At 39.9% G+C, this 27,366-nt stretch overlaps 3 protein-coding genes across 4 annotated transcripts; 2 read left to right on the top strand and 1 right to left on the bottom strand.

Annotated features, from left to right (window-relative positions):
- Positions 1 to 4,146: 4,146 nt before the first annotated feature.
- LOC139307002 (B- and T-lymphocyte attenuator-like) lies at positions 4,147 to 7,613 on the bottom strand. The gene is made up of 7 exons (XM_070930961.1): positions 7,563 to 7,613; positions 7,029 to 7,137; positions 5,284 to 5,601; positions 5,026 to 5,070; positions 4,778 to 4,930; positions 4,662 to 4,696; positions 4,147 to 4,575 (listed from the first exon to the last, which is right to left on the bottom strand). Exons 1-7 carry the CDS (start codon positions 7,611 to 7,613, stop codon positions 4,225 to 4,227), a joined length of 1,062 nt encoding a protein of 353 aa, XP_070787062.1. The 3' UTR covers positions 4,147 to 4,224.
- A 1,103-nt stretch (positions 7,614 to 8,716) lies between these two features.
- Positions 8,717 to 15,049, top strand: LOC139306707 (splicing factor U2AF 35 kDa subunit-like). The gene is made up of 8 exons (XM_070930657.1): positions 8,717 to 8,761; positions 9,580 to 9,667; positions 10,391 to 10,457; positions 12,717 to 12,766; positions 13,265 to 13,363; positions 13,616 to 13,749; positions 14,598 to 14,690; positions 14,774 to 15,049. Exons 1-8 carry the CDS (start codon positions 8,718 to 8,720, stop codon positions 14,880 to 14,882), a joined length of 684 nt encoding a protein of 227 aa, XP_070786758.1. The 5' UTR covers position 8,717; the 3' UTR covers positions 14,883 to 15,049.
- Positions 15,050 to 16,319: 1,270 nt separating this feature from the next.
- cbsa (cystathionine beta-synthase a) lies at positions 16,320 to 26,174 on the top strand. 2 transcript variants are annotated; one of them, XM_070930392.1, is made up of 15 exons: positions 16,320 to 16,387; positions 19,502 to 19,802; positions 20,130 to 20,236; positions 20,491 to 20,625; positions 20,761 to 20,840; positions 21,388 to 21,592; positions 21,787 to 21,878; positions 22,044 to 22,169; positions 22,269 to 22,353; positions 22,463 to 22,568; positions 22,810 to 22,887; positions 22,977 to 23,111; positions 23,206 to 23,314; positions 23,948 to 24,032; positions 25,284 to 26,174. In XM_070930392.1, the coding sequence occupies exons 2-15, from the start codon at positions 19,510 to 19,512 to the stop codon at positions 25,415 to 25,417; spliced, it is 1,770 nt and encodes a 589-aa protein (XP_070786493.1). In that variant the 5' UTR covers positions 16,320 to 16,387; positions 19,502 to 19,509; the 3' UTR covers positions 25,418 to 26,174. The 2 variants fall into 2 exon arrangements, with proteins under 2 accessions (XP_070786493.1, XP_070786494.1); XM_070930393.1 differs by lacking the exon at positions 16,320 to 16,387 and having other exon boundaries at positions 19,506 to 19,609; positions 19,655 to 19,802.
- The last annotated feature ends 1,192 nt before the right edge of the window (positions 26,175 to 27,366 follow it).

Below are 27,366 nucleotides of genomic sequence, written 5' to 3' on the forward strand. Positions count from 1 at the left end.
CATACGAAGAGGCCCATGGAGATTTTTTACTTCAGTGTTTGTTGAGTTTGTCACCGGTTTCAGTCTGAACTGAAAGGTGTCATTTCCTGGATTCAGGGTGGGAGAGAGTTGATCGTGATGAGCTAACATAGAACCAGATAGACGCCACCCCGTCTATCTGGTCTAAAAGAGCTTTAACAGCTGTACGTTAAATAACTAATAACAGTCCCATCATCCTCAGCTGTAGTTCATGTTTAGGTCTACTGAGCAAATGTTAGCATGCTAATACACTAAACTAATAGATGTGTTAGCATTTAGCTCAAAGCAGTAAACAACAACCCAATAAATTGTGTTATTTACTGTAACACAACTTCCAGCCTGTGTCTTTACATAAGTTTATGTGACGTGTGGTTTAATTCTGTTTCCTGTTCGACAGTCGGCAGTCTGTCTGCTCCCAAATGCACAATAGATGCTGTACCCAAGAAGAAAAGCTGCTTCAATCAACATCAGAAAAGAGTATAGAGGACAGAAGTGCCAACACACACACACACACACACACACACACACACACACACACACACCAATATAGATAAACAGACAATCACATTTTAAAAAGGGGCCTGGAACGGATGTGCGTACAAAGATACCTGTACAGGAAGCAAAACTATTAACCTGTAAATGTGTTACATTCTGCACACACACACACACACACACACACACACACACACACACGTGTCTTGGAAGATCTGAACAAAAGCGGTTTCTCAAGTAAGAAATTTCACTTCTGCATTATAACGGCACGACAGTACGACAGTACGATCCACCGAGAGTAATACACCATTATGAAGACAGTGATCATATTGTGTCAATGAAAAAATGTATTGGACTATTTTAAAGCCATGAAATCCAATCAATAATTCCAAAAGCATATTACATAAAAATACAAATCCCAATAACAAAGCAAAGCATTGATAAACTCATTTGACACATAAATCAGTAAAAATCACAAGTCACAGGTTACAGTATTTTAAAATGGCCACTATGAACTGTTTTGATATTAATCATAGCTTAAGATTTAACTTAGCAGATTGATTTCAAGGCACAGACACAGTGACTACTGATCATTTTCATAGATATGAATGGTAGGCGAGGCATGATGGGAGGGCTGGCAGCTCGGATCTGGTGTGTCCCTGGATTCTCCTGAACAGCAGACACCTAAGATTGACGTCAGAAGAGATCAGTTTTGGAATCATTAGAGTGAATATGTACTGTATGACATATCTTTTCTTATTGCATTGTGACATTTTTAACTAGTTTTTTATTGTTTTGTTTGTCAGATGGGACCTTACGCTGGAGGTCTGCATAGTGCCTGTGCTGCTGAACAATTACTGCAAGTAAAAATCCTAAATTCTCACCTTTACACCCAGTTTGTGATATAACACATAAAGTTATTATTATGGTGAAAAACACTGTGAGTCCAACAACACGGTACACATAAGGCCAGATAGTGTCCTGGAGTGGTGAGCTTTCTACAAGATAAAAGAGGACATTTGACTCAGCATCAAGGAAGATTTCATTCATGCAAAAAAAGTTTTTAAGCCATACAATGCAGCGATAACACTGTGAGCGCGACATCACCTGAAAAATATTCAGATTGTTTATTTTCAACAAAACAGGTGACATATCTTCAAGAGATTATTAGGAAAATAATGAAGACTTGTCAATGAATCATTAGATATAGATATAGTCCTGCTGTGCAGAGAGTCACACTCACCATTGACACTGACATTGATGTTATGACTCACACTGCCTCCACCTCCACACTGATACACACCTGAGTCACTTGTGAGGATGTTTTGGAAGACCAAATATAATATCCCTTGTGAATGGTTTAAACGTTTCCACTCCGTTTTAATGTCACTGCTTCTGCTGACAGGGACAAACAGTTTCTCAAGTTTGTACCAGGAGACTGTTGGTGGTGAATTGTTGCAGAAAACAACAGTGCAGTTCATCCTAAGGTCGTCCCCAAGGAAGACCTCATAAAGCGTGTTGCGCCATACTCTAATTTCAACTTCACAATCTGAATCTTCACCTGCAAAAGGAAAATGACAAAACATACAGGTTAGAAACGACTGGGCAACTTATCCCCGCTGGATAGCAAATCTGACACCCGCTGATGATGACACAATATGAAAGCAGTGAAAAATGATTTAACATTTTAAAAATCAGTCTGTATGTAAGATACAGAAAAGAATTAGATCACAGAGAAAGGTTGTATGGGTTTTTCATGCTGCAGCTGTGGCCATCAAACTGAAAATTCAGGTCAGGAAGTCACCTGTGGTTAAAGCACTTTTCCGTCTTTGGTTCTGTGATACCTAAACCAAATTCATCCTCAGCTGCTAAATATGTGTAGGTTTGCATTACTGAATGATAGATTTTGGGTTGCATTCAAGGTCTGCCAAGGTGAGAGTTGGGGGAACGTGCTGCCCAAGAGGAAAAGTCTAATTCTCTAATGTCTTAGATGGTGACTCCACATGAGCTTATGTAGCAATAGATTCCGTCATTACACTGTTGTTGTGTCCAGTATGTAGCCTAGTTTTTGCCAGCACAAAGTAATCACCATTTTCAGAAAAATGCGAAGAAAACGATGCAGGTGGATCAAGAAAAAGCTAATTTCATTTCATTTCTACTGCCTGAAATGGCTGTACATGACGTACGGCTAATCATTTCCATCAACCATCGACACATACTCCACAAGATCCTCCTTAGGTGCAAACAGTGAACTAAAATCTGCATCAAAGATGGTAGCTTGTATATGTGAAACCTTTTCAGTCTTTATAACCTTTAATGATCACGAAACCTAATTTATCTATTCTTTATCTATTCGTGAATACAGTACTTAGCGACAGAGAAACAAAGACCGTAACAAACATCTGCACGGACTGAGAGTGAGCGATGTAGATAGAACGACAATAACTTACTGTCAGCTTCCAAAGTGAGGAGGAGCGCCGCAAAGATGGACACATGAAGCATGGTCAGGCAGTAGTTAGGTCTCATGGTGGAAACACTTCACGAACCAGTTATCAACCTCTGTAATTACTGTTGGTCTGCTCTATATAAGACAGTAAATGACATGTGGTCGACTTTATTTCCTGTTTTGTTGGCGTGGTGTTTGGTCTACATATACCCACACGCCATGAAGGCAAATACACTACATGTCATACATATTTTTTTCAGTCTCAGTACATCTAAAACTTTGGTTTTTGGAGGTTTCCAAGTAAACATTTTTGCTTCTGTGGTACTATATTGTTGAAGAAAAGAAGAAAAAACAGTACAAAAGCTGGTCAGCAGTCATATAATCTTAATTCAAATCAAAGAGTTACGGATACACATGATGTTATTTGATTGCACAAAACGAAAAATTATTATTACATTCTCTAAATCCCAGTTAAAGAAACAATATCAACAATCAATAATTCTAAAAGGCTGTGAAACACAAAATTACAGAGGCTTATTAGTCATTCATATAGTCAGAAAATGAGTCAATAGTTGATATTGTGCATGTTGTTCATGAAACCATTACTGTTATCAGATGCGATGTTACTCGATAGAGTAAATTCAAGTTTTAACCTACAGCGAGTGCATGACACAAAACATTTAAACCAAGATCACAAACAAATCCATAGTAGTTGTAGACAGTTTGCAAAAATTCTGTAAAAATACATTTAGTTTGGTAGGAGATGGTGCTGCCACTCCAGTGCTGCTGAAAATTAGACAGTCTGTGGACTTAATATATAGTTTCATTTTCAAAAAAGGCTCAGGAATTTCCTAAAACAGCTGGGCACTGTAGATTTTAGCTAACCTTATTTAAACAAGAGCAAATAGTGAATGTGTTGGGGACTACTTTCAGCTGCACATTAATATACATGTGGTGCTCTAGTGAGTATTTACAGCTGCAGGGCGGCGTATGTGGGACTGACTCTGAATAAACTGCAGTGTGTGTGTGTTCATGGTAATGAGGGAGTTTGGTTTATATCATTTCAGTTTGGCATGTTTGGAGCGCACCTATTTTTAGTCTCATGTAGGTTGGGTGGGATGTCTGTGCTGGAGCATCCTCATGTTGTGATAAGAGAGAAGTGAGAAATGAAAACACTTTGGCTGTCCAAGACGAGTTTTCTGTATCCGCAGCCCTTTCCCTCCTGAGCTCCTCTGGGATGTACCAGTGAAATGTTCTTCAGGGCTTTTCTAGTGTCTACTGGGTGTTGGGTCTTTAACACGGATCGCTGCGTACTCTGAACTCTCCTCCTGCGGCCTCCGCGGCCGAGCAGCAGCCCCCGCTGGAAGCTGATGGTTAAGAGCAGCGTACACAAGGGACCCCCCCTCTTCCTCCACCGTATTCCTCTTTCTCACTCTGTCCCCATTTATCTTGCCGTAAAGCTGCTCATTGTCTCTTGGTGATGGCAACTCATTGGGTTGCGAGGGCGGTGTCTTGCTCTGGATAGATCTCCGAGGCGGCGGGGCAGAGGGGCTTCCTCTTGGCAAGTTCTGGAGGCTGGCGTGTGGGAGGGGTTGCTCAACCATGGGGATTGCCAGGTACTGCAAACATCCAAAAAAGTATAAATGTTTGAACGAATAAAAATAGGATGAGGTGGCTTTACGTTTGAAATGTATCTTTGTCTTACCTGATTTTCAGTTTGCATGTCTTTCTTTGATTTCCCTGCATGACGACATTTTGGTGAAATTAGTAACTATATTTATTCAAATACTTATCTAAAAGAGAATTTAATGAACATCTCACCTTTACACCCTTGCATTAATGCAACAGATATAATAATCACGAGGATGACGAATGCCACAATCCCAGCAGCAGTGTAACCGTACATCCATAGATTTTCTGCGGTTCCGTCTGTGAGAAAAAGAGGAAGTTTGTCCAATATGAATGTGTCTATGTCTTTTAGTAATATAGGCTACAGTGTTTGAAAGAACAAGCTATATTTTAGGATTCAGATTGAAATTAAGCCATGGAGAGCATGTAAAATGTCTTACTTGTATCATTCTTCTGTGAAACATTGACATGCTCATCATAAAGTGCTGTATAAAACAAGAAAGAATCTTAAGTCTTAATGAGACGAAGATAGAAAAGGTGAAAATAAGGAGAGTCTTATGTCAGAAATGTAGCACTGCATTTGTTCATGTGTTATTCAGTAGCAGTTAGAAATGTATACTGTACAATGTGAACACAGGTTTCTTGGGTCAGTTCAGTCCAGAATACATTTATTCGATTACTGAAAAAGTCACACTCACCATTGACACTGACATTGATGTTATGACTCACACTGCCTCCACCTCCACACTGATACACACCTGAGTCACTTGTGAGGATGTTTTGGAAGACCAAATACGATATCCCTTGTGAATGGTTTAAACGTTTCCACTCTGTTTTAATGTGACTGCTTCTGCTGACAGGGACAAACTGTTTCTCAAGTTTATACCAGGAGACTGTTGGTGGTGAATTGTTGCAGAAAACAACTGTGCAGTTCATCCTAAGGTCGTCCCCAAGGAAGGCTTCATAAAGCGTGTTGCGCCATACTCTAATTTCAACTTCACAATCTGAATCTTCACCTGCAAAAGGAAAATGACAACAAACAGACAGATTAGGTTAATTCATCCTAACATGACAGTTTACTGTTAAGACTAGAGAATTGAATCTTAAACCAGCTACATCAGATCTTGAAAACAACTGCAACAAAGGTTTTTTAGAGAATAGTTTAGGTTGTTACATTGGTTAAAGGACACTAAACAATTTGAAATACACATTAGCTGCCTAATACTTCTTTAGTAATATTGTGAAAGCAACACAAGAAGGATAAAGTACCATCACGTGTGACAATACAAGATCAAATGACAAGTAAACGTGATGCACGACTTAATACAGTAAAAATTAAAACATAAAAACACAATCCAACACTGTGAAAAATATTACTTTGAAACTTGGAAATTTGCATGAGATCTGGTGGTTGAAGGAACTGGGAGTGACCCAACCTAAAGTACAGTGTCTCAGGGGGAACTTCAAACCCACATATCTCAATTTCACCTATTACAGTCCCTGAGAACCCTTAATATAATTACTTTGTATAAATCACTGAAATCTATTTGACACCATGCAAGTGTTTGTTTACACACCAGATATTCCACTGTTCATGAAAGTTGAGCTTGAGGAAACTTAACATCTACATGTACATAACGACTGGGTTTTGTCACTGAAAAACATGTATCTGCAAAATGTCGATGTTTCTTGAGCAAAGAAAAACAGTCCTGTTCTCTCAGCTTTGTATAGAAACAATAATCAGTTTATTTCAAATTTGGAGATAGATGGTTTTCACTGGATAGCAATGTATACACTGCATCTGTTGATGATCAAAAGCTCCAGAACGGCTACAAAACTGACCTTGACGTGAGGTTGTTTTGTCAATTCATGAAGTTATTTGGTCTTGAAAAGTGTTGAAATGTTTGTTCACCTTTAGAGCTGTTGGGGTGAGTGTTCAATACCACCATGGTCATCATTACAGAACAACCGTTCTGCCCTCAGACCACACAGAAACATTCAAGGCACAAAGAAACCACAGAATAAATACATGAATGACACGGTGGTCACTGGCAGTAAATGAAGTCATTCACAGCCATTTTTCTGTGTTAGATGATTAAATTTACATAATTTTAAAGACAAGTACATGAGACACACTCCGATAACCGATATCCGTTACAACTTTTATACCAAACTGAGCCACTTGTTGGGTTCTCTGTCGTTTTAAAACCTGTATGAGCTGCCTGTATACTATACATAAAGTCCTGTGTGGACACGGCACTTTCAAGGTCATGACTATACAGAAATCAGGCCTCCAACCCTTACAGGAGAGTTTGGATAGTGGTTACAAAGCTGACTTTTTAGTCAAAAAGCATGATTTAACACATGACAGACCTGCAGTGGAAGGAAACGTAACACTACACAAACACTGAAACGACTTAATATGGAAAAAATAATAACTTACGGTCAGCGTTTAAGGTGAGAAGCAGCGCTGCCACGATGGACACATGCAGGATGGTCCAGCTTGGCCTCATGATGGGAACACTCAGAAAACCCCCGTCATCTTCCAGTTGCTGCCAATCCAAGTGTGAAATGTTCCTCCAAGCACATCGTTCTTTAGTTAAGTAAAACAGAGAAGTGCTGGAGCTGATGTTGGAGCTATTGAGCTGTACATGCTGCTTCCTCTTTCTACTGTCTGCTCGCTACCTTCCTACCTCTACCTCTTTCCCCTTTAAAGAAGGGGCGGTGAGTGAAGTGGAGGGGAGTGAAGGTCGGTGGGTGGTCTTGCTTCTGCAAATGTTGCAGGTCCAATGCAGGGAAACATCTCAGATTAGGGGGTTCCCACAGTTTCAGGTGCTGATTCTGCTACGCTACAGCAAAAGATCTCATGTTTTACTACAAGCTCCCTCTCTGACTACCTCTCTTTTCATTTCCGAATCTTGTTTCAGTCTGTGCACCTTGACATCGGCATCACTTTATGGCAGCGTCTGTGGTTCACCCTCTTCAAGCTGACTTCCTCTCCCTTCTTCTTCCCTTTCATCTTCACCATCTGCGTCTCCTGCAAACTTGTGCGGCCTTGTGCACAGTGGTGTGGTTTCAGAGGATATACAGTGCACTGAAGAGGAGCCTGTGGCCTCTTGAGCTTTAATACCCACTACATTCATGTGTACATGTGTTTGCTCTCATGCAACACCGTCAGCCTGCGGACTGAGAATCTGTCAGTGAGTCAGCCTCATTCAGGTTTAAAGGACCATTCCACCAATTGTACACATCATTTTCAGTTTATTTGTCACAGAGGGTACGATAGAGGGAGCTTTCTAAAGTCTGAACAAATAACCCTGTTGATGTCAGAGTTAAATAGATGTGATTGATCACACCATTTATATGTTATACATTTACAAAAGCTGTCAGGTAATTGAAGTGGACAAAAAAGTACAATATTTCTCTATGAAATGCAGTTGAGTAAAATGGAGTCATTTGAATCAATGGCTCACCTATCGTGTACAACTAAGGTAAGAAAATAAACAAGTAAAATTACAGTTACAATTACAATTACAAGTATTCAGATCCTTTACTTAACTAAAAGTAACAATACCTCTGTAAAAATACTCCATTACAAGTAAATGTGCTGCTTTCAAAATGTTACTAAAAGAACAGAATTATTATCAGAGTACTCAGTAGTCAGAATAGAGAGTTTCAGAGTGTTATAGTATTATATAGCCTACATATTTAGCTTTTAGATTATTACTACTGATGCATTTAACATTTTCCACTTCATATCCTGACTAGATTCATCCATAACAATGCATCATATTTTATAACAAGAAGAACAAGGAATAAGTACCTCAAATCTTCTTCTACTAAAATATTATGTAGCCTACTCTACCTCAGGGTAGAATATGAAAATGTAAGATTAGAAGTAAAATCTAAATAATTGTAGTGATATCTTGAGGGCATGTGAGCAATTGGTCCAGTAGGGTTATTTGAGGTAAAAAGAAAATCACAGTTTTTGAGAAATAAATGCGTTTTTTATTGAACAACAGCGCCGATATGTGGCGCTCAGGGTCAGTGCAAGTTGTCGGCTGGTAACGACTACGCAATCGCTATTCCTTTACGTAATGACGTACTTCACTACGTCTCCGACGAGCCGAAAATGGCGGAGTATCTGGCATCCATTTTCGGCACAGAAAAAGACAAGTAAGTTTTATTTAATGTTTCCTTTATTTAGCGCCTAAATTATGAATTTTATACAGCCTGTGTTTGCAGCGGTTCTTCTTAATTTGCAGTGGGGTTCAGTTAGCCGCAGCTCATCTGAATGTCCTGGTCAAGCTTACATTAGCAACAGGAAGCTAAAGCGAAGCTAACGCATTGAATGAAACTCAGGAAGGCACCTTAGTTAATCTGCAGCTACTAGTTGGTTTGCGCCAAAATGTGTCGTTTTGCCAAATGTTCACTAGTTTGTTGGCATATACGTAAACATTGGAAGCATATTCTGTAGGTTGTTAAACAGCCAGATAACTCGTAGCTTGGTTAGCTAATTAATGAGCTTGTTAGCAGAGTAACTACCTTGCTCAGGCGGTTTGTTTTGTTCCGTTTCACCGGTGGAGTGCAGCAAAAGGCATCCTACACGTTTATGTCAAATAAACTGTGGCGATCTGTTTATTGTACATTAATTGCAGTAATGTGACGATTATTTGGAGTAAGACTTATGCTATTGGTAGTACAAGATGTGGTCTCCGAAATAGCAAAACAAACTAAGCTAAGCAGAAACAAAGACAAAAAAAGATATGCTTTATCTTCTGTTTAACAGGTTAAGACCAAGAAATAATATGACACAATATTGTGGTAACTAAGCTTCCAAACGATGTCTAGTTTTGTATTAAGTTACCCTGTTCTAATACTTACTGGACTGGTTCAATAGGTGGGTAATGGGAGGCTCAAGGAGGAGTCTGGTGATATTCTTTATTTTTATATTGTAAACAAACCCCATGATGTCACCATTTCTTCTTTTTCAGGGTCAATTGTTCCTTCTATTTTAAAATCGGAGCTTGTAGACATGGAGACCGCTGCTCGAGATTGCACAACAAACCAACCTTCAGCCAGGTGAGAATCTCACCACAGTTCTTCTCCTAAAATAATGGCTGTATTGTGTGAGATTGGCATTTCTGTTAATGGTAAATGGACTGCACTTAAATAGTGTTTTTTTTACCTTAACGGACAAAGTGCTTTATAATTTGCCTCTAATTCACCCATTCACGCGCCCATACACACACATACAGCGCATGCCCATCTGGAGCAATTTGCGGTTCAATGTCTTGCTCAAGGACACATCGGCATGTGGACAGGAGCCTGGGATTGAACTGCCAACCCTGCGATGAATGGATGACCTGCTGTATCTCCTGAGCTACAGCCGTCAAGATATTTTGTCCTCTGACTCATTAAGGCACACACCCTTTTCACAAATCACGTAGCCGGTTCAACAAGTGTGTACTGTATGATTGCTCCATAACTTACGAAGCTGATGTTTTTATATCTATTATATGTAGTATGTTGCCTGTATCCTCTCTCAGACGTGTCCCGTTTAGTTTGGCTTTAGACCTGAGAGTTAAAAGTGTTGATACGCACTATGGAGATACTTCTTCAAAAGTTTGTTTTGTTTTTAATTATTAAGTTAAGGGTGAGTACTGTGTTTCTGCATTCCATGCATATGTTTTGGTTAATGTGTCAGTAAGTATGTGTGGCAGAAAAACTGAAATACAAGTTGATGTCATCAGAAATAGCACAAAACTAGAATCCTGTTCAACCGCATACTTTTTTTGTCTGCAGACCATCTTGATTCAAAACATCTACCGTAATCCCCAGAACAGTGCACAGACTGCCGACGCTTCTCGCTGTAAGTAAAACATTTGTCAGCAACCTCCCTTTCTGTTTCCTAAAAGTGATGCTCACATATAACAACACATGTGGGGTACTGCTTCAGCGCTGCTAGCTGGAACGCCCCAGTGGAGACCCCAGTCTCTCCAAAGCATGCCAAAACAAAAAGCACAAACACCTGCTTCTGATACTCCCACTAGCTGTTTTTCCAACCTTGTTTAGCTGAGCCGTCACGTGATTCTCGGTGCAGTCCATATGTAACACAATGAAAGCAAACAGTACTTACAGACTGTGCTGATTGTGGTAGAATACGTAGAACGGTGTGTTGTCAGTGTGTACAGTAAATATGTTGAGTCCAGTCTAGTTGAGCTGGAGCAGTACCTCTCATACAGGTAAGTGTGTAATGGGCAGGAGGGCCTTAGAATTGACTTGTCTGTTTTCCCACATTTGAATCATGCATTCAGTGAATTTGAAAGCATTGCATCTCTGCCATTGATAAAAGTAGTTACTTCAGCATCACATATGACTGTTGATCTGGTCCAAAGTATTTTATCAGCACCCTTACTCAGACAAGAGGCTTGATCTAAAATGACCTCTTTGTTAGATTTGATTATGAAATACAATCAGCACCTGTGTTCATATCTTTAATGTTGTATGCAGTTGCTTGCATGTGCCACAATTCAGGACAATTTGAAGTCTTTAAAGTTTTGGGATACCGCTTGAGCTCATTCACCTCCATTCAGTACCTAATTACATTGACTAACAACTCTGGAGACTAATTCACCAGTGAGTAAATGTGATCCATTGTTGTGAATGAGCAGCTTACAATTGTGTTTTGCAAGGTTGTATCAGGAAGGAGAAGTTGGTGCATAACATTTAAATGAAATTCACTGAATTCAAAGACATGATAAGAGACAAGACAGAAGTGGGTGTTATGTATTTGAATTTTCTTGTTTTTCACCTCTAAAGTAAAACTTTCAATCAATTCTTTTGACTTACTTTCTGTAGATCACAACCTATTCAAGCTAAACCAAACCAATATGTTTATACCATAGTCTCTAACATTAAATGGGAATTTAAAAAAACCCTGAAAGTAGGGGAAAGGAAATATCTCAAAACATAAAACCTTGAAATGATCTACAAAAATCTAAAACAGCGAGGGGTGCAGGCAATGAGCTTCACCTCTGAGGTCTTTAACGCAGCTTTATCTATCCCATAATTAGCCTGAACTCATAAGATGTAGTACGTAAAAATAGCAATTTACTGACAGAAAAATTTCTAATCACATTTTTTTCTTCCCCAGCTCTTTATTTTGGTTGATTTATGTCACAGAAGTTTACGTTTTGTATTTCAGACCATTTCCCTCTTGAACATTTACCTTCATAACCTTCAAAACTCTGCCCAGTCTGCTGATGGTTTACACTGTAAGTTCTCCCTTCATCTGCAGGACCCTCCAGCACTGACTGCACTTAATTTACTGTATCACACCTCCCCACATAAATTTGGCTTAGTGTAGGAACATGTCCTGTAGATATGTCTTAACGCATCACATCATTTCCTGGAGATAGAATAAGTGGCCACATGCTGTTTTGCATGTTTTCCTGGCCTCACTCAAACTACCTGAGTCAATGTCGTGCAATAGTGTGCACAGCTTTGGAATCAGATCCTTCACTTTGCTGAATTGAAACAGATGTGATAGACTTAAAAGCTATAATTAACGTTTTGTGTTCTTTGCTTTACACTTAACAGTTTTACATTGAGTACACATTTGTTTTTGCTTCTGACTCATTGAAGCAGGTCTCTACTAGTGCTGTCCCCAACTTGGATAATTCTCCTTCATGTAATAGCCAGGGGAAATAGTTGAATAGTTAACCTAAAAATACGTTGTTGGCTTCCTGCACATAATGTACATGAACTTACACAAAACAGTTTTGTAAAGAAGGTAAAACATTGGCAAATCCATTTAAAAGTAAAACCCCACTAAGCAGGAGAAGGCTAAGAGGGGTCAGCTCTAGTTTTTACCTTGCTTCTGTGAAATAGGTTGAATTGCCAGTTTAAGCTGGGAGAGAGAAGACTGTTTTTCTAGTAACAAATAACATACAGAATCTTTTTTATCTATGTTTACAGGGTGTAACTATTATATAAGAAGTATCATGTTGCTACAGTTAAACTTGTTTGTTAAAAGCTAAAGGTTTTACACGGTCCATTTGCAGGATGTCTTTTACCACCAGTGTTCATCTAGCGTTGCCTTGACTGTCCCCTTGTTGACATTTTGTAGGCGCCGTCAGCGATGTGGAAATGCAGGAGCACTATGATGAGTTCTTTGAAGTGAGTGACCTTTTGTGCCGCTGTCTCGTCTTCATGTGTTATCTGCCTTTTGACATTGCCGAAATGTATCCAGTTTGTGCTGAAGCAAGAATAATTTAGGAGCCAATATTTACACAGCAGGAATATGCAACAGCTGTACTGGAACTACGTCTACACAGGGGAAATGAGGGAAATTGAAAAAAGAAATTATAAATGTCGTGGTATTTTAAAATAAATTTGCCATTTTCTCTTTCTGCCTTTTTAGTGGGCAGACTTTCAACATTAAACTCATATCTAAACCAGCAGTTCAGAATTCTTGTTATTTGTTTCCTTCGATACCCACCGCATGTCTAAACATTACGTCAACAGGGTTTCCCCCCAGGAAACTGGTTAGCTGAGGTGTTAAACTTGGCTAACCAATTTCCTTGCCAACAGTTACTAATTGTAACGTAAAATCAAACATAAGCGATAAGAACCTGCTGGACTAATTGTTCTTTTCTGGTCTTATTTCCAACACAGGAGGTGTTCACAGAGATGGAGGAGAAGTATGGGGAGGTGGAGGAGATGAACGTGTGCGATAACTTGGGCGACCACCTTGTCGGCAATGTCTACGTTAAGGTTGGTGATGGATCTAAATGTGAAAATTATGTGAATAGATGGGATTCTAAAGGGTCATAAAGATGTGGCTCAATTTAGTGAGATGTTGAAAATACAAAAGCATCTTAAATGACCACTTTTTATGTTTCACTGTAGATGCGTTGTCATTGTGTCATATTTATTTATTTTATTTTATTATATTAGTTGCTACTAGGTAGTCGTCCTCCTAAGCTATCCGTACTTATCCGCAGTATGTTTGTCCTCTGTATGTAGTTTCGCCGTGAGGAGGATGCAGAGAAAGCAGTCATGGACCTAAACAACCGTTGGTTCAACGGCCAACCCATCCACGCAGAGCTCTCCCCCGTCACCGACTTCAGGGAAGCTTGCTGCCGCCAGTATGAAATGGGGTGAGTACCACCTGAACTGTAGGAGCACTTAAGACCTATTAATGTAATGTAATGTAATGTTTAAATATATTCAATTATTTTTAATTCAATGAATTTGACATTTCCAAACTGTGTAAACTACAAGGATCTTGTCTCTGGCTGTTACTTGACAGGTTTGAATGTTTGAATAAATATGAAATGTTAAGTTGCTTTTGAAGCACAATATCAGATTGTTTAAGTGGTTGATTTATAATCTTAACACCCTGTTATGAAGAGACTCCTTCCTCAAACTTTGTGTTTGCATGTTGCATATTCCTAAATTACTGTCTATTATTAATTATTAATTACCACACAGTAAACCTGACGCCAGTGTAGAAAAACTGTACATGTTGTATACAGAGTGGAATGAGGGTAAATGGGGGCCCAGAGGCTGATTTTTGCCCCGTGGACCACAAGCAGGTGAATCAGGCCATGCCAGCAGCGAGATAAAGCTTCACTGCCCTCTGCATTCAGCTTGTACATGTGTCCTTCAGAAAGGCAGTGAAACCCTACCAGCTGCATGGGCACTGTGTGAATGATCACATTTTCTTTTAAATGCAAAGATAAACTTTGTCCTTGCTCAGTGGGAGGAAACTTCAGATTCTCTCCTTTTATGAGTCCTCAGTGTTTTTCCATTGGAGTGGAGGTTGTTTGCTCTGCTCTTGTGATAGGACTAAGTTAGTGTGGGGGAGATAAAGATCAGATGTTTTGCTTGGTGGGCTGGCATGCTCCTCGGCATGTGTTACTAAGAGCCAACTTTTCCTCATGGCACTTCTCCACCAAATGCAAGCCTAGCAAGTTTTAACCCTTAAGGCACTGTTTTCCTACAGAGAGTGCACCAGAGGTGGCTTCTGCAACTTCATGCATCTGAAACCCATATCGCGGGAACTTCGAAGGGAGTTGTACGGCCGCCGCAGGAAAAGGTATAGACATCTTGAAAGTGAAACATTATATAATTGAAGATCAGTTAGAATTTGCGAATTCATCTTTTCTTCTCTCCCACCAGGCACCGCTCTCGCTCACGATCCCGGGAACGACGCTCCCGCTCCAGGGACCGACGGCGGGACCGGGAGAGGCGAAGGTCGAGGGACCGAGAGCGCTCTGGGAGGTTCTGAAGGAAGCCAAGACTGACCCAATGTCCTACCAAATCCATCCCCTTTACCCCAGCAGTGAAGTTATTTCCTCTTTTTTTTTGGTGAATTGTTGCAAGTGTTTTTCTTTTATTCCCTTTTTTTAAGACAAGCTTGTGTCGCTTTCTCAATAAAACAGATTTGTAATTCTGCACTGGCACCTCTTGCTTATATGAACATCAAGTTATTTCTTATGAAGAGACCTTTTATACAAGGAAAGTGCTGATTATTGGTAAATTGCATTCTTACATTGCTGTGGAAACATGAAAAGCGTGTTAATTGGTGAGGCATTAAGGCAAGAAACTGCAGTTATGTTAAGTTTAGCCAAAATATGGAGGTGCTATCTAATATCTGCCAAACTTTAAATCTATCAGGATGAATATCTAATTGTCCGATCCTGTTCTTGTAAAGATGTTACCAAGATTTATACTGACTCAGCAGCTGCTTTGTCATACTGGGGATGGTCATTTGCTGCTAAAAATAATAACCCAACTTAGAGTTCATTTCCTGTCCTGTCACACCTCCTTATTGCTCTCAAACTTAGATAGTCTTTAACTTTTAGTCATATATCTCTAAATGATATATGAAATGGTAATGACAGATCTTTGAGTCATTCAAAAACAAATGATACTGAGCTTTATGCAATTCAACAGATGGATGCATAGATATATTGCTGCAAACATATCTTAATTCATACTCCTAAAATGTTGCTTACTATCAGGCTCAATATTGCATCATTCACACTGTGAATGATGCAATATTAACTAAAGCTTCATCAGCCAGTCATCCAGGCCTTTCCCCTACATCCAATTCCGTTTTATTAGGTAGCACTGATGAAAGTAGTTTGCTTGACTCCTGTTGATTTAAGATTAATCAGTCAAACATATAAAACCTAAAGTTCACTGGCTTAATAAATGAAGATCAAATGGTGTTATTTGGTGATGTCTTTGGTTTAGAAATTGCACAGAAAAATATGAAGAACTGGGCAACAAAGTATATAATAAAATGAAGTAAATCAGGTTTTAAAAATATTTAATTGAATTAAAACTAATCTGAGTTCACCAAAACCCTGGTACATGTTGAGAAACTGCCAAAACCGTATCAAAGGATAACGGATAAGAATATTCTGGGAGTAACAAACTACTCCCGAGACATTCTCAAGATATCACATGCGTCAAAGTGCGTGCAGTGCATGTTTTGTCAATAAAAGGTAAACAGATGGTGCGGACAACTTTAACACAGCGTTTTCCCAAAGCCATATTGAGAAATCTCTGCTCTGATTGGTGGAGCCCACCAAACAGACGCCCTCGCCGCAGCCAATTGGAGGGAGCCCTGAAACTATGCCCACGTCCTCCCCGTTTTGTCCACGTGCTTCGTCACGAAAACCGTTGCCTTTGTCGGAAGTTGGTCACTGTTGGTTGCGGCTCGTGTGAACATCTGGCTCGTCAGTGCTTTATTCTACACGTTTTTGGGCACATTTAATTGTAAAGGTGAGTGGGAATTAACGAGTAGGGGAAACATAAGCCGAACGAAATGTAAAGTTGGTTCGTTAAAACGTGTTTTGTTTTGTTTTTTACATTTGGTGACTGAAAGCCGCTTCGGTGACACGGTTTCTGATGCAACGTTGTAACATAAACTAACTGCGTAGTTCACATATTTGATTGACTGTTTGCTAGCTAATGTGGTTTGGTTCGTATATGCTGCTAACAATAAACTACATACATTTTGTATTTATATAGCTATCCTCCGTTCATTTTTACGGAAACGTTAATATTTCAATTTCCCATGTGTTCAGTCAGTACGTAGGCGTGATTACGTTGGCTTTATAGTTCTTATTCATTTACGTTTAGATACCATTCGATATCCATCGATTTGTGATTATTTTCTTGGTTTATGTCAGACGAATGTAACTAATGCCCATCACAATTTCCCAAAGGCACAAGAAGCTGGAACCAGTGATTTTTTTTTTTGGGCGTTTTGACTTTAAAAACACAGTTATTGTCAATTAAGGGCTGTCACTATTGTTTGTTTTCATTGCCGACTTTGTCGATCAGCCAAAATATTTTTTGGATTAATCGTTAATGATTTAGGAAACACAGAAAAATGCCAATAACAGTGTCCTAGAGCACCTGTTTTGTCCAACCTGGAGTGCGACCCAAAGAATATTAATGAATTAATTTACACACATTGTCATTCATTTTCTCTTGATCAATTAATCGACTAATTGTTTCAGCTCTAGCACAGTATTTATCATCATTTATCATGCTCATTATTCACCCCTGACAGCTATACAACATTTAATCTATGGTCGTACACTTATAAACTAAAAGGGCCTCGTGGGTTTTCAGGTGTACATGCCTGCAGTTTTACATTGTGTTTCTACTCGCAGCATTCCTGCTTTTCACATTTGGCCTACCATTTGTTATGGCTGAGTGAATATCTATAGTCTGCTCTTCTTGTGCTGTTGACCAGCTGATACTTTGGTTGTTTTTGTTGCTGGCAGAGCAATTATTTGACCAACACTAATGCCATTTTTAAATAGCCTAAATCATAAAGGGCTTCTGTGCAGTAATCATCTTTGAGAGTACTGAACATACCAAAGGAGATTAGAAATGCCAGAACTTAAGCAGATAACCAAGTCTGATATGGTAAGAATATTAAAGGGATTTTTGTGTTTTGATGTTGCCAGGCTCAGATCAGGTGATGTCTGATCTGTATTTATTCAGCGTGGCAGGTGTTTGAAGATTTGATCCTTGGCATTAGTGTGGCATATTAAACAGATTGAAGTTGCTCCTCATTAAATCCTCTTGCAAGTTTTTTCTGCCATGCAGCCTAGGCTCAGTGCCGCATGTGCGCTCACAGAGTATCATATTGCCCTCGTTGAACCCTGTAAGGCCACCACATACCCCCAACTGTTTCCCACATTTACCTTGGCAGTTGTAGCCAGTGTAGCCGCAATTAGCAGCATGTCTAGTATCGGCCGCAGAGATCTGATATCAAGAATTGAAGTTACATGTGGGCAGGAAAGCAGGGTTGACACCTAAGATTGGTTTCTGCATCTTTTTCATTTTGAGAACATTTAGTAATCAGGTGGGTTAAAGGCAAAAGTATGAATGTATTCTTGTTTTCTGTTTGCAGTGATTGCTGTTTTCTTAGGAGAAGTCGACACTATACTTACTGATGCGTCACTAACCAAGCAGCATATCCCAAGTCAGTTTTCTCTCCCATGCAAAGTTATTTGCTTAAGAAGATGTAGTTGATTCACTGTGTGGGACATCGTCTGAGCTCTTGGTGGAGTCAAAGAGGGGCCCCTGTTGTAACAGCTGGCCTCGGTGTGTGCACTGTGCATTAGTGAAGGTTCATCTGCTGCCATTTTCAGTGGAGAAACCTAATGGATGTATTAATAAGTTGCCAAAACCTTAGATCTACCTGCAAGAATAACTTTCTGGTCCTGTTCTTGCAATGCTTTTTTTATTGAACCATCAGCTATTTTGTAACATAGTCAATAACCATATTCATTATAACCTAACTAATAGCCAATAACCCAATTTAGAGGTCCTCTGTGGTACACTCAGACTGGTAATATTCATGTAGTACTGTAGTACTGAACTCCAGTTTAAGATAATGTTTAACATTTAGTTATATATTAGTGACTTTTACAACATTTTATAACTGATAACAACCAATCATTGAGTCATTTTAGGTTTACATTCACAAACACAAAGATAACATGAGGTGGATGTATACATGGACATGTCCTCAAATGTATCTTAAGCAGTAACAAGTATTTTACTCTTAAATCTGGAATCATGATTCAACATAATTCTGTCTTTTCTGTCTTCTAAAACATAAATCCCACCATTTTCTTGATATGTTCTTTTTTCTTCAGTGAATGAATGATGCAATATTAGCAAAAGCTTGATCAGCCAGTCGTCCGGGGCTGTACCCTTCTCCCAGTTCTGTTTTCGCAGATAGTGCTGATGAAAGCAGAATTTATTTGACTAATTTGTTTGCTCACCATGACTGTTAAAATTTAAAGAAGTGAATATGTGCAGGACTGAAACCGTAAAGGAGAGCAAAAGGTGGGGAGGAAGCAACAATAGCAGTGTGTGCTGCCAAAGCTCCTTGCTAAGCATGATGAAGCTTTATTTGCCAGTGCTGATATGACTCTGCGTAACAGAAAGAAAGGAGTGGTTCAGTGTTTGTTTTCCGCTGTGTCCTACATGTATATGGTCAATGTATTTAGAAATAAATCTAATGTATGTTTTGATCATACAGTGACATCTTTTTCATAACATTTTCTGTTGGTGGCTCTCTTTGATTTGTGTGCTCTGCTTTGGTGGCTATCGTTGCTGCAAACTTTACAGTTCTTGAGGTATTAACACAAACATTGTAAATTGCATTATGTCCTGGATACCTGAAGATGTTTCCAATCAAAGAGCACTAGACATCAAGTGTCAAAGACAGAAAATGTGAAAGCGCTATCCGGTTAGACACAGTGTCACATATTTTGTTGACAAACTAGCAAAACAGAGCATGACATTGTTATCTACATTAAAAAATGTCAGATAATTACCTAACCCTGTTTCCTCTATTTTGTCCAGGGTAAACCATGCCGTCAGTTCCCTCATCCAAAGAGACCACGGTCAAGGCCCCTGTGTGCCCTCACGCTGCCAAGCTGCTCAACCACACCAACGGAGAAGCCAAACTCCGTGAGGGTTCGTTACCACTGAACGGGGTTGACAAGCTGCCCGCAGTGGACACTGACGACGCAAACAGAACCATTCAGATCAACACTAAGAACGCTACGGCTGAGAGGAAATGGATCCGGCCTGACCTTCCCAGCCGCTGCACATGGAGCCTCGGAGCCTCGAAAGCAGACTCCCCTCACTCACAAGTTCCAAGGTCAGTCTTATGTTCAAATTCCCACCATTATTACATGTGACACCATTTTTTTTGCTGTCTTTCCATGGAACACTTAAATGTATTTGGCACTGAAATGTACAGATATCAATTTATTTCTTTGCTTAAACCAACTCCTGGGGAGGGGCACTTGACAAACAAACTCCAGTGAAACAAGTGGAAACAAGTGTTATTATCTCACACTAGTGGGAGCAGAAAAAAACAACTTGAGTCACATGTTGGAGTGAGTGATTTATCTATGCATACAGACACAGTGTCTCTGAAGGTGTTTCTCTTTGTTGAAACATTGTTTTCTCTCTCTCCTCCCAGAACCGTTGCTCCCACTATTCTTCCAAACATCCTGCACAGGATCGGTGACACTCCCTTGGTGCGCATCAACAAGATCCCCAAAGTGTTTGGGCTCAAATGTGAAATACGTGAGTCATCGAGCACTCAAGCCGAGACACATCCTCGGATCAGACAGAAGTTGTGACTGTTTATTATGTGTTACTCATTGGAACCATGTAAACATGCGAGTGGTGGGGTGGGATGTGTGTTACAGTTCAGTATTTGTTTCAATTTGACTGAGATTATAAATAAAACAAATGAAGGCAGTTCAGAGTCGATTGCCTAAGTTTCTGAATCACCTCTTATCCAAACTGGTTTTAATGTAACTGTTATGTATTTGTAGTGGCCAAGTGTGAGTACTTCAATGCTGGTGGCAGTGTCAAGGACAGGATCAGCCTGCGGATGGTGGAGGACGCTGAGAGAGCTGGCCTCCTCAAGCCTGGAGACACGATTATCGAGCCCACCTCTGGAAACACTGGTAATTAAGTGCATGCATTTGTGCTCATGCATGCTTGTGTTGCTATGGGTGGAGAGGTATTTAAAGGTATGAATGGTGGTTTATTAGTTGAAAACTGCAGTGTTGTAAAACTTGTGTGTGTTTTCTTGTTTTTAGGTATTGGATTGGCCCTGGCTGCAGCTGTGAAAGGCTACCGCTGCATCATAGTCATGCCTGAGAAAATGAGCATGGAGAAGGTGAGGTCACTCTGTCCCAGTACTCACACTTGCATGTTTTTTATAGCAAACCAAGTCTTTGTTTGCTTGGAGGCAGAGCATGCAACTAAAATTCAATGCAGGAGAAGTGCACCTGTCTCCTCCTATGCTCTGATAATTTGTTTATTTTAACCTATTGCGTTCTATATGTGCCAGCTGTCTATTAAAACAGTAGAGCCTTTTTATATTTTAGTGATATTTAGAAGGTTTATCAAGCCTCATAAATGCCATTCTTATCTCAATTGAATTGGCTTCACTGATTTTAATGGATGTCTACTATAAGTGCACACCATGCTACTGTAGTATTGATAACATATAATTATTTGACAGGGGCTTGGCAGATAATCCTTACATGGCACAACTTGCACATCTGCATTCATTTGGAGCTCACTTTTCCTGTATGTCCGCCTCCACAGAGGGATATGTTGTAAAGGAGAAACATATCCCTGCTCTTATGCTCTTAAGAGAGATGTGTTTTTATATTAATGTAGTATATGGTACGTGGTTCACATTTGCTCTGATTTGTCAGGTGGATGTCTTGAGAGCTCTTGGAGCTGAGATTGTCCGTACACCCACCAGTGCTCGCTTCGATTCGCCAGAGTCTCACGTGGGCGTGGCCTGGCGCCTTAAAAACGAGATCCCCAACTCTCACATCCTGGACCAGTACCGTAACCCGAGCAATCCTCTGGCTCACTACGACACCACAGCTGAGGAGATCCTGGAGCAGTGTGACGGTAGGAAGATCTTTCGCCCACGACACTGTCATAAACATAAAATGTAGAAAATACTTTTACGTTAGCTTTGATTTTGCAACTCCCATCAGGAATCTAATTTGCTTTCGTAAATAAAAGTCCAGTTGTGACACAACTGAAATGTGGACTCTATCTATGGTCATACCTCTGATTCGTAACTCATCCCGTCCTAACAGGTAAACTAGACATGCTGGTGGCAGGAGCAGGCACAGGGGGGACAATCACAGGCATCGCCCGCAAACTGAAGGAAAAATGCCCCAACATCAAAGTAAGTTGTCTCTGTCCAGACGTCAAATAGGGCAAGTCACTGTTTTCTAAGATTATATTTCTCTTATGTTTCCAAGTAGTGAAGCTATTGTAATTATTTTCATACTTATTCCTGCCAAGTCTACTGAGCTACTTGTTGTTTATGAGCGGTGTTTGTTGTGTGCAGATTGTTGGTGTTGACCCAGAAGGCTCCATTCTGGCTGAGCCTGAGGAGCTTAACAAGACTGATAAGACCCAGTACGAAGTAGAGGGCATCGGGTACGACTTCATCCCCACCGTGCTCGACAGATCGGTGAGTTCCAGGGGCCCTTTTTCCTTACCTCCCTTTTTCTTATGTGTACCTGACTCACAACCACTTAATGTAACATATCTTTTAAATTTTTTATTTCAGGTGATTGATACTTGGTACAAGTCCGATGATGAGGAGTCCTTCAACATGTCACGCATGCTGATCAGAGAGGAGGGCCTGCTGTGCGGTAAGTTCCCCCAAACGCAAACACCAGATGTCCAGGTGAAGTTATAAAGTCAGACTTTCTTAATGTGTAAGTTAAAGCTGACTTGCCTTTTGCTCTTTTCTGTAAACAGGAGGCAGCTCTGGGACGGCCATGGCAGCAGCAGTTAATGTCGCCAAAGAGCTGAAGGAGGGCCAGCGCTGTGTGGTCATCCTGCCAGACTCCATACGCAACTACATGTGAGAATCTCCACATAACCAGGCAGTCTGTTTCTGTAATGCTAAACACTACTGTGTGGTTTGAACCTCCACTTTGATTAACAGGGTAATTGCTGCCCAAATGGCACCAGAATCCAGACAGCAATACAGTGGGCTGGCCCTTCGGATGATTGCAGATGGTTGCAGATGTTTGGTTTGGTTTCTCTTCATTGTGTAAACACAAATGAAGCTAACTTTCATTTATTTTTTTCTTCCCCTCAAGGTCCAAATTCCTGAATGACAAGTGGATGGTCCAAAAGGGCTTCCTGAGGGAGGAGGACCTCATGGTGAAAAAACCATGGTTTGTGTAATTATAAGTTGTATCCCCTTCTTGAGCAAATCTCCTCCATGTGTGGTTGTGTAAGACTCTCATTTCTCTCTGTCTGTAAGGTGGTGGAACCTGAAGCTGCAGGGTTTGAACCTGTCAGCCCCCCTCACCGTCCTTCCTACAGTCTCTTGTCAGAAGACCATCAAAATTCTCAAGGAGAAGGGCTTCGACCAGGCGCCTGTGGTGGATGAGGCTGGGTGAGTGTCCTGAAAGAGAAATACTGCATGTCTGGATCCTTTTTGGTCCATTGTGTTTTATTGTATGTATATGTGTGTGTCTTTGTGTGTTTAGGTTAATCCTGGGCATGGTGACTTTAGGGAACATGTTGGCCTCTATTCTGGCAGGGAAGATCAAGCTGTCAGACCCGGTCAGCAAAGTGCTCTACAAGCAGTTCAAACAGGTCAGACGCCAACTGAAACATCTCCATTTGTGGCTCTTGTATTCAAGGAAATGTGAAAATGTGTGAAAATGATGCCCTCAGGATGTTCCCTAAATAAGTTATCGGCTGACTTTGTTAAATTAATTTGAAGACTACATTCTATAAGCAACTATAATTCAAAAATTGTCTTTATGAAATAGTTTTAGTTTCCTATGAATAACTTAATTTCTATGGCGAGGCATGTGTGGCGCTGCACTGGGTAACTTGTTGCTATAGCACCACCATATGGTAGTTAGAGGCAAATGTTTTATGACTTTGTGGCCTTAAAAAATCCAGAGCTATTTGCATCCAATTTTCTTTTTTGTGGAGGCAGTGACAATGTAGAGCAGTCATTAATGTAGTTAGTCTACCTGGCTCTGGATGGACAAACAGAGTACTGGCTCACTGCTGGTTTCCAGTCAGTAGATGTTTTGCTGTCAGTCCCCTGTACAAAGATTTCCTGTCAGTGAAAATACCAAAATTACATTTTTGGCATCTTGGCACATTTCTAACTGATCCGGTACATCATATGCCACTTGTGCCTTTCAATTTGACATTAATATTGATTGTTTTATTTATTGACCTCTTAAGTTATTGTCTGATTGTCATTCTTAGATCCGTCTGACTGATAATTTGGGAAAGTTATCCCGCATTCTGGAGATTGACCACTTTGCCCTAGTGGTACATGAACAGATCCAATGTAAGTACAACATTCTCTCAAACATGCATGCATTCATCGTCATACACACACCTCCTTCATTCACGTGCATGTTCACAGTCAGACAATTAGTCAGGGTTCTTATGCCAAACAACATAGACTGAGTTTGCACGTCCAGGGTCAATGTCTTTCTCAAGGACTATTGACTGCTGCAGTTCAAATGTGAACCTGGGACCCTACCCATATATTTATGATAACACTGGTCTAACTCAGTGGGTCGACTTGCCACTGATCATTCCTCTCTGATACATGAGTGTCAAAGTGCAGCGGCAGAGTGAGCATCCCAAAGAGAAATTTGTTTTGGACCTTGCCCTGCTGAAGTAGAGTCTAGAAGAGAATTTGGCAAAAAGAAAAAAATAAGCATACCACTGTGCTTTTGTGTTTACATGAAAAACAGAGGAAAATTAAAAAGTAGACAGTACATCATATAGATATACAGTACATCTCTTCACCAGCTGTGTTGTAATAACCCATGTCAAGTGCGAGGAGGAGTGTCAAGACTGATATTTTAGATATTGTGTAAATGCTCTTATACAAATTTTCTGAACCCACTGGCCAAGTTTGATATTGTCCAAAAATGCTCAAAGAGTTGCTTCTGATACACATTGGCCCAGACTCAAGTGATGTGCTGGGTTTTAACTTCATTCAAGTAACTGTGACCAGCTTATCTCAGCATGTGGCTTGTCACATGTTTTATTGTCCATGCAGTGTGAGGCTAAATGAAAATATCTTCATCAGTATGGCACTATTTCTTTACGCATTCACGTTTTCATCCCCCAGATAGTGTTAAATATATCAAGCGAGCAAAGGATTGTTTCAGACCATACTGAAAAAGAACACACACAACTCCAATCAACTTAAAACTGCACTGAATTAACATTTTTATATTAACAAAAGACCAAATTACTGTTTACAGCCTGTTCCACTGCCCCCAAGTGGCCCAAAAAATGAATTATTACTGTTCTTTTTTTTTTTTTAACAGAATTTGATTGTAGTTTCAAATAGAATATTTCCAATTGCATAAGATGCCTAAAGGTTATAGACTACTGTAGAATCAGCCCCAGAGAGCCGCACTACCCACATACAACCAACCACTTTCGTCTTTATACAAACGAAAACATATGTCATCAGGATAATGAAATGTTTTAACAGCATAAAAACCTTCACACAGTAACTTTAAATAGTGAATTAGTAGCACCACTTTTTTCATCCATATGACTGTTCTTCCAACAGACTTGATGGACGGCTCTCCAAGTCTGAAGCAGATGGTTTTCGGGGTGGTGACGGCCGTTGACCTGCTCAACTTTGTCACAGGCCGGGAAAGGAGAGAGCGATCCATGTCAGAGTCCACCGACGAGCTGAACTAAAGCACACAGTACACACTTGTACATTTCTTAACACTGACACTGATGTTAGTAGATGTGTCTCAAAGATGGCAAATAATAATCTTGGAAGTTTTGATTGACGGTATCTCTTTTTTTCCACTAAAAATTCTTTTTTTAATGTTTGAACTTGAGTCTTAAGGTATAATAAGCAAAATGTCTTGTGCCACTGTGTCAAATTATGATAGGGATACCTATTATTTGAAGCAGTAGATTATTACTTATTATACTTGCTTATAGTGCTCAGAGCAAATCTTTTGTAAGTTTAAAACTTGTAGAAAGCTTTTTGTTTTTTATCTCTTGAGTCTTGAAGAGAGGCCTCTGTGTTGCTGTTTTATTTGTCTGAGGGTACATGATTGTTTCACTGTGGCCTTGTGAATCAATCAAACATCCAAAATAAGACATAGAATAGTATAAAAGCCAGTCATCTCATTTATCAAGATTAGACAAAGAGAGTTGCTGTATATATGCATATTATTCTTTCCAGTGCTGCTCATTATGTGCTGCTTTTTCATTTGTGTATGTGTACACAAAAAAGAAATACATGTGAAGTATAATCACGTTTCTTTAAACAATCATGGTGTTCTTTTCCCTCTTCTCTTTCAACAAGGTGCCTGTGATGTAACTGTAAAGTTGTCTTGACTATTTAATCTTAGCTGTGTCTGAGAGAAACGTTTTGTATTGCATCATTTTTCCTTAATGAACGTGTATGATTTAAATAAAGTTTAAAGGAGGTCTGTGACTGTTTGCCTTGTGTCTGTTTTACTGAAGAGCAAGGAGATACAACATTAGGTCTGTGCAAGATAACGTCTGCCTACAGTTTATTACGTTTAAAATGCATTTATTTTTGTGTTTTAGTGTTTGCACTAACATGGTCCCTGAGTACTGTTTTATGTAGAAGTATGTTGGAAATATACATACATAAAAATGTAAAGACATTCAGCTTCATATTTGATTTTCATGTTACAGTTCATTTAAAAATGTCTCAACCAAACTTATTTAGTTTTAAGGTGTTTCAAACCAGGTCCCTTAAATCTAAGGGGTCACAAAATGAGAAAGATATATAGATATATATTTCTGTTACCCAGATGTATGTGTTTTGTTTTTGTTTTTTGTTTTAATTTCCCCCTTTTTTCTTCTCTGCAGGCCTGTTAATTATCCTTCTAATTAAATAATCTGGGAAGTAACCAAAAAAGGTATACCAGGGTGTATCACAGAGAAATCTGCGGTCTGTGAACCTTAACATAATGTACCCGAACACAACCTGACAAATGATTATACACATTTTGATCATATATATTTATGAATAGTTCGTTTTAATAGTAATGATAGTTGTTCATTTGTAATTCTTATTTCTATGTTGTACCGTTTCATAACAGTAATAGAATGACTAATAGCTTCATCAGTCTTTTTTCCAGGGTTATACAATGGGACTTGAACGCAAATATTAACAGTCATTAAAGCGCTGTGTTTGTGTCGGCCATGTGGGCTGTGGCGCATGTAGTGGTGTACTCCTAATGCCGTGTCGGCGGGGCTTCATTAAGGGCAATCTGGTTTAATTACGGGGCCCAGACTCCGCCCTAACCAAGTCATCTTCGGTGCTCGCTGGATAAGAAAAGGAGCGAGCCTCTTAACGTTGGCAATATCCAATCAGCGCTGTCAATGCAAGTCGTTGACCGTGGCGATGTATGTGTTGTGTGGTAGATGCTACGAGCAAGGCTAGACAGACAGTATGGCGGAGGAGGGCAGTGTGTACGAGTTAGAGGGGCTTGAAAAACAATTACAGAGTTTGTTGAGCCGCTACTCAAGTGATGAATTGCGAGCCGATAGTAAACCGTTCTGCTCTGACTTTTGCAAGGTAAGGAGCCATAGCCGAAGTTGATGACAGGCTTGTTGTCGAAGATAAGAGCATATATGTTAGCCGACTCCCCTCC

This window comes from Enoplosus armatus, chromosome 24 (assembly GCF_043641665.1).
Source record: "Enoplosus armatus isolate fEnoArm2 chromosome 24, fEnoArm2.hap1, whole genome shotgun sequence".
Lineage (NCBI taxonomy): Eukaryota > Metazoa > Chordata > Actinopteri > Centrarchiformes > Enoplosidae > Enoplosus > Enoplosus armatus.

What these genes read in the sequence shown, in the direction of transcription:
- LOC139307002 (XM_070930961.1), bottom strand. Translation starts at nt 7,613, where the DNA reads ATGGTGAAGATGAAAGGGAAGAAGAAGGGAGAGGAAGTCAGCTTGAAG. An exon ending in TCTCACCTTAAACGCTGACC is followed by an intron (nt 5,602 to 7,028) that starts GTAAGTTATTAT and finishes TTCCTTTTGCAG; the next exon opens with GTGAAGATTCAGATTGTGAA. An exon ending in CATCAATGTCAGTGTCAATG is followed by an intron (nt 5,071 to 5,283) that starts GTGAGTGTGACT and finishes TGTTTTATACAG; the next exon opens with CACTTTATGATGAGCATGTC.
- cbsa (XM_070930392.1), top strand. Translation starts at nt 19,510, where the DNA reads ATGCCGTCAGTTCCCTCATCCAAAGAGACCACGGTCAAGGCCCCTGTG. An exon ending in TCTACAAGCAGTTCAAACAG is followed by an intron (nt 23,315 to 23,947) that starts GTCAGACGCCAA and finishes TGTCATTCTTAG; the next exon opens with ATCCGTCTGACTGATAATTT. An exon ending in GGTACATGAACAGATCCAAT is followed by an intron (nt 24,033 to 25,283) that starts GTAAGTACAACA and finishes TTCTTCCAACAG; the next exon opens with ACTTGATGGACGGCTCTCCA.
- LOC139306707 (XM_070930657.1), top strand. Translation starts at nt 8,718, where the DNA reads ATGGCGGAGTATCTGGCATCCATTTTCGGCACAGAAAAAGACAA. An exon ending in ACAAACCAACCTTCAGCCAG is followed by an intron (nt 9,668 to 10,390) that starts GTGAGAATCTCA and finishes TTTTGTCTGCAG; the next exon opens with ACCATCTTGATTCAAAACAT. An exon ending in TACGGCCGCCGCAGGAAAAG is followed by an intron (nt 14,691 to 14,773) that starts GTATAGACATCT and finishes CTCTCCCACCAG; the next exon opens with GCACCGCTCTCGCTCACGAT.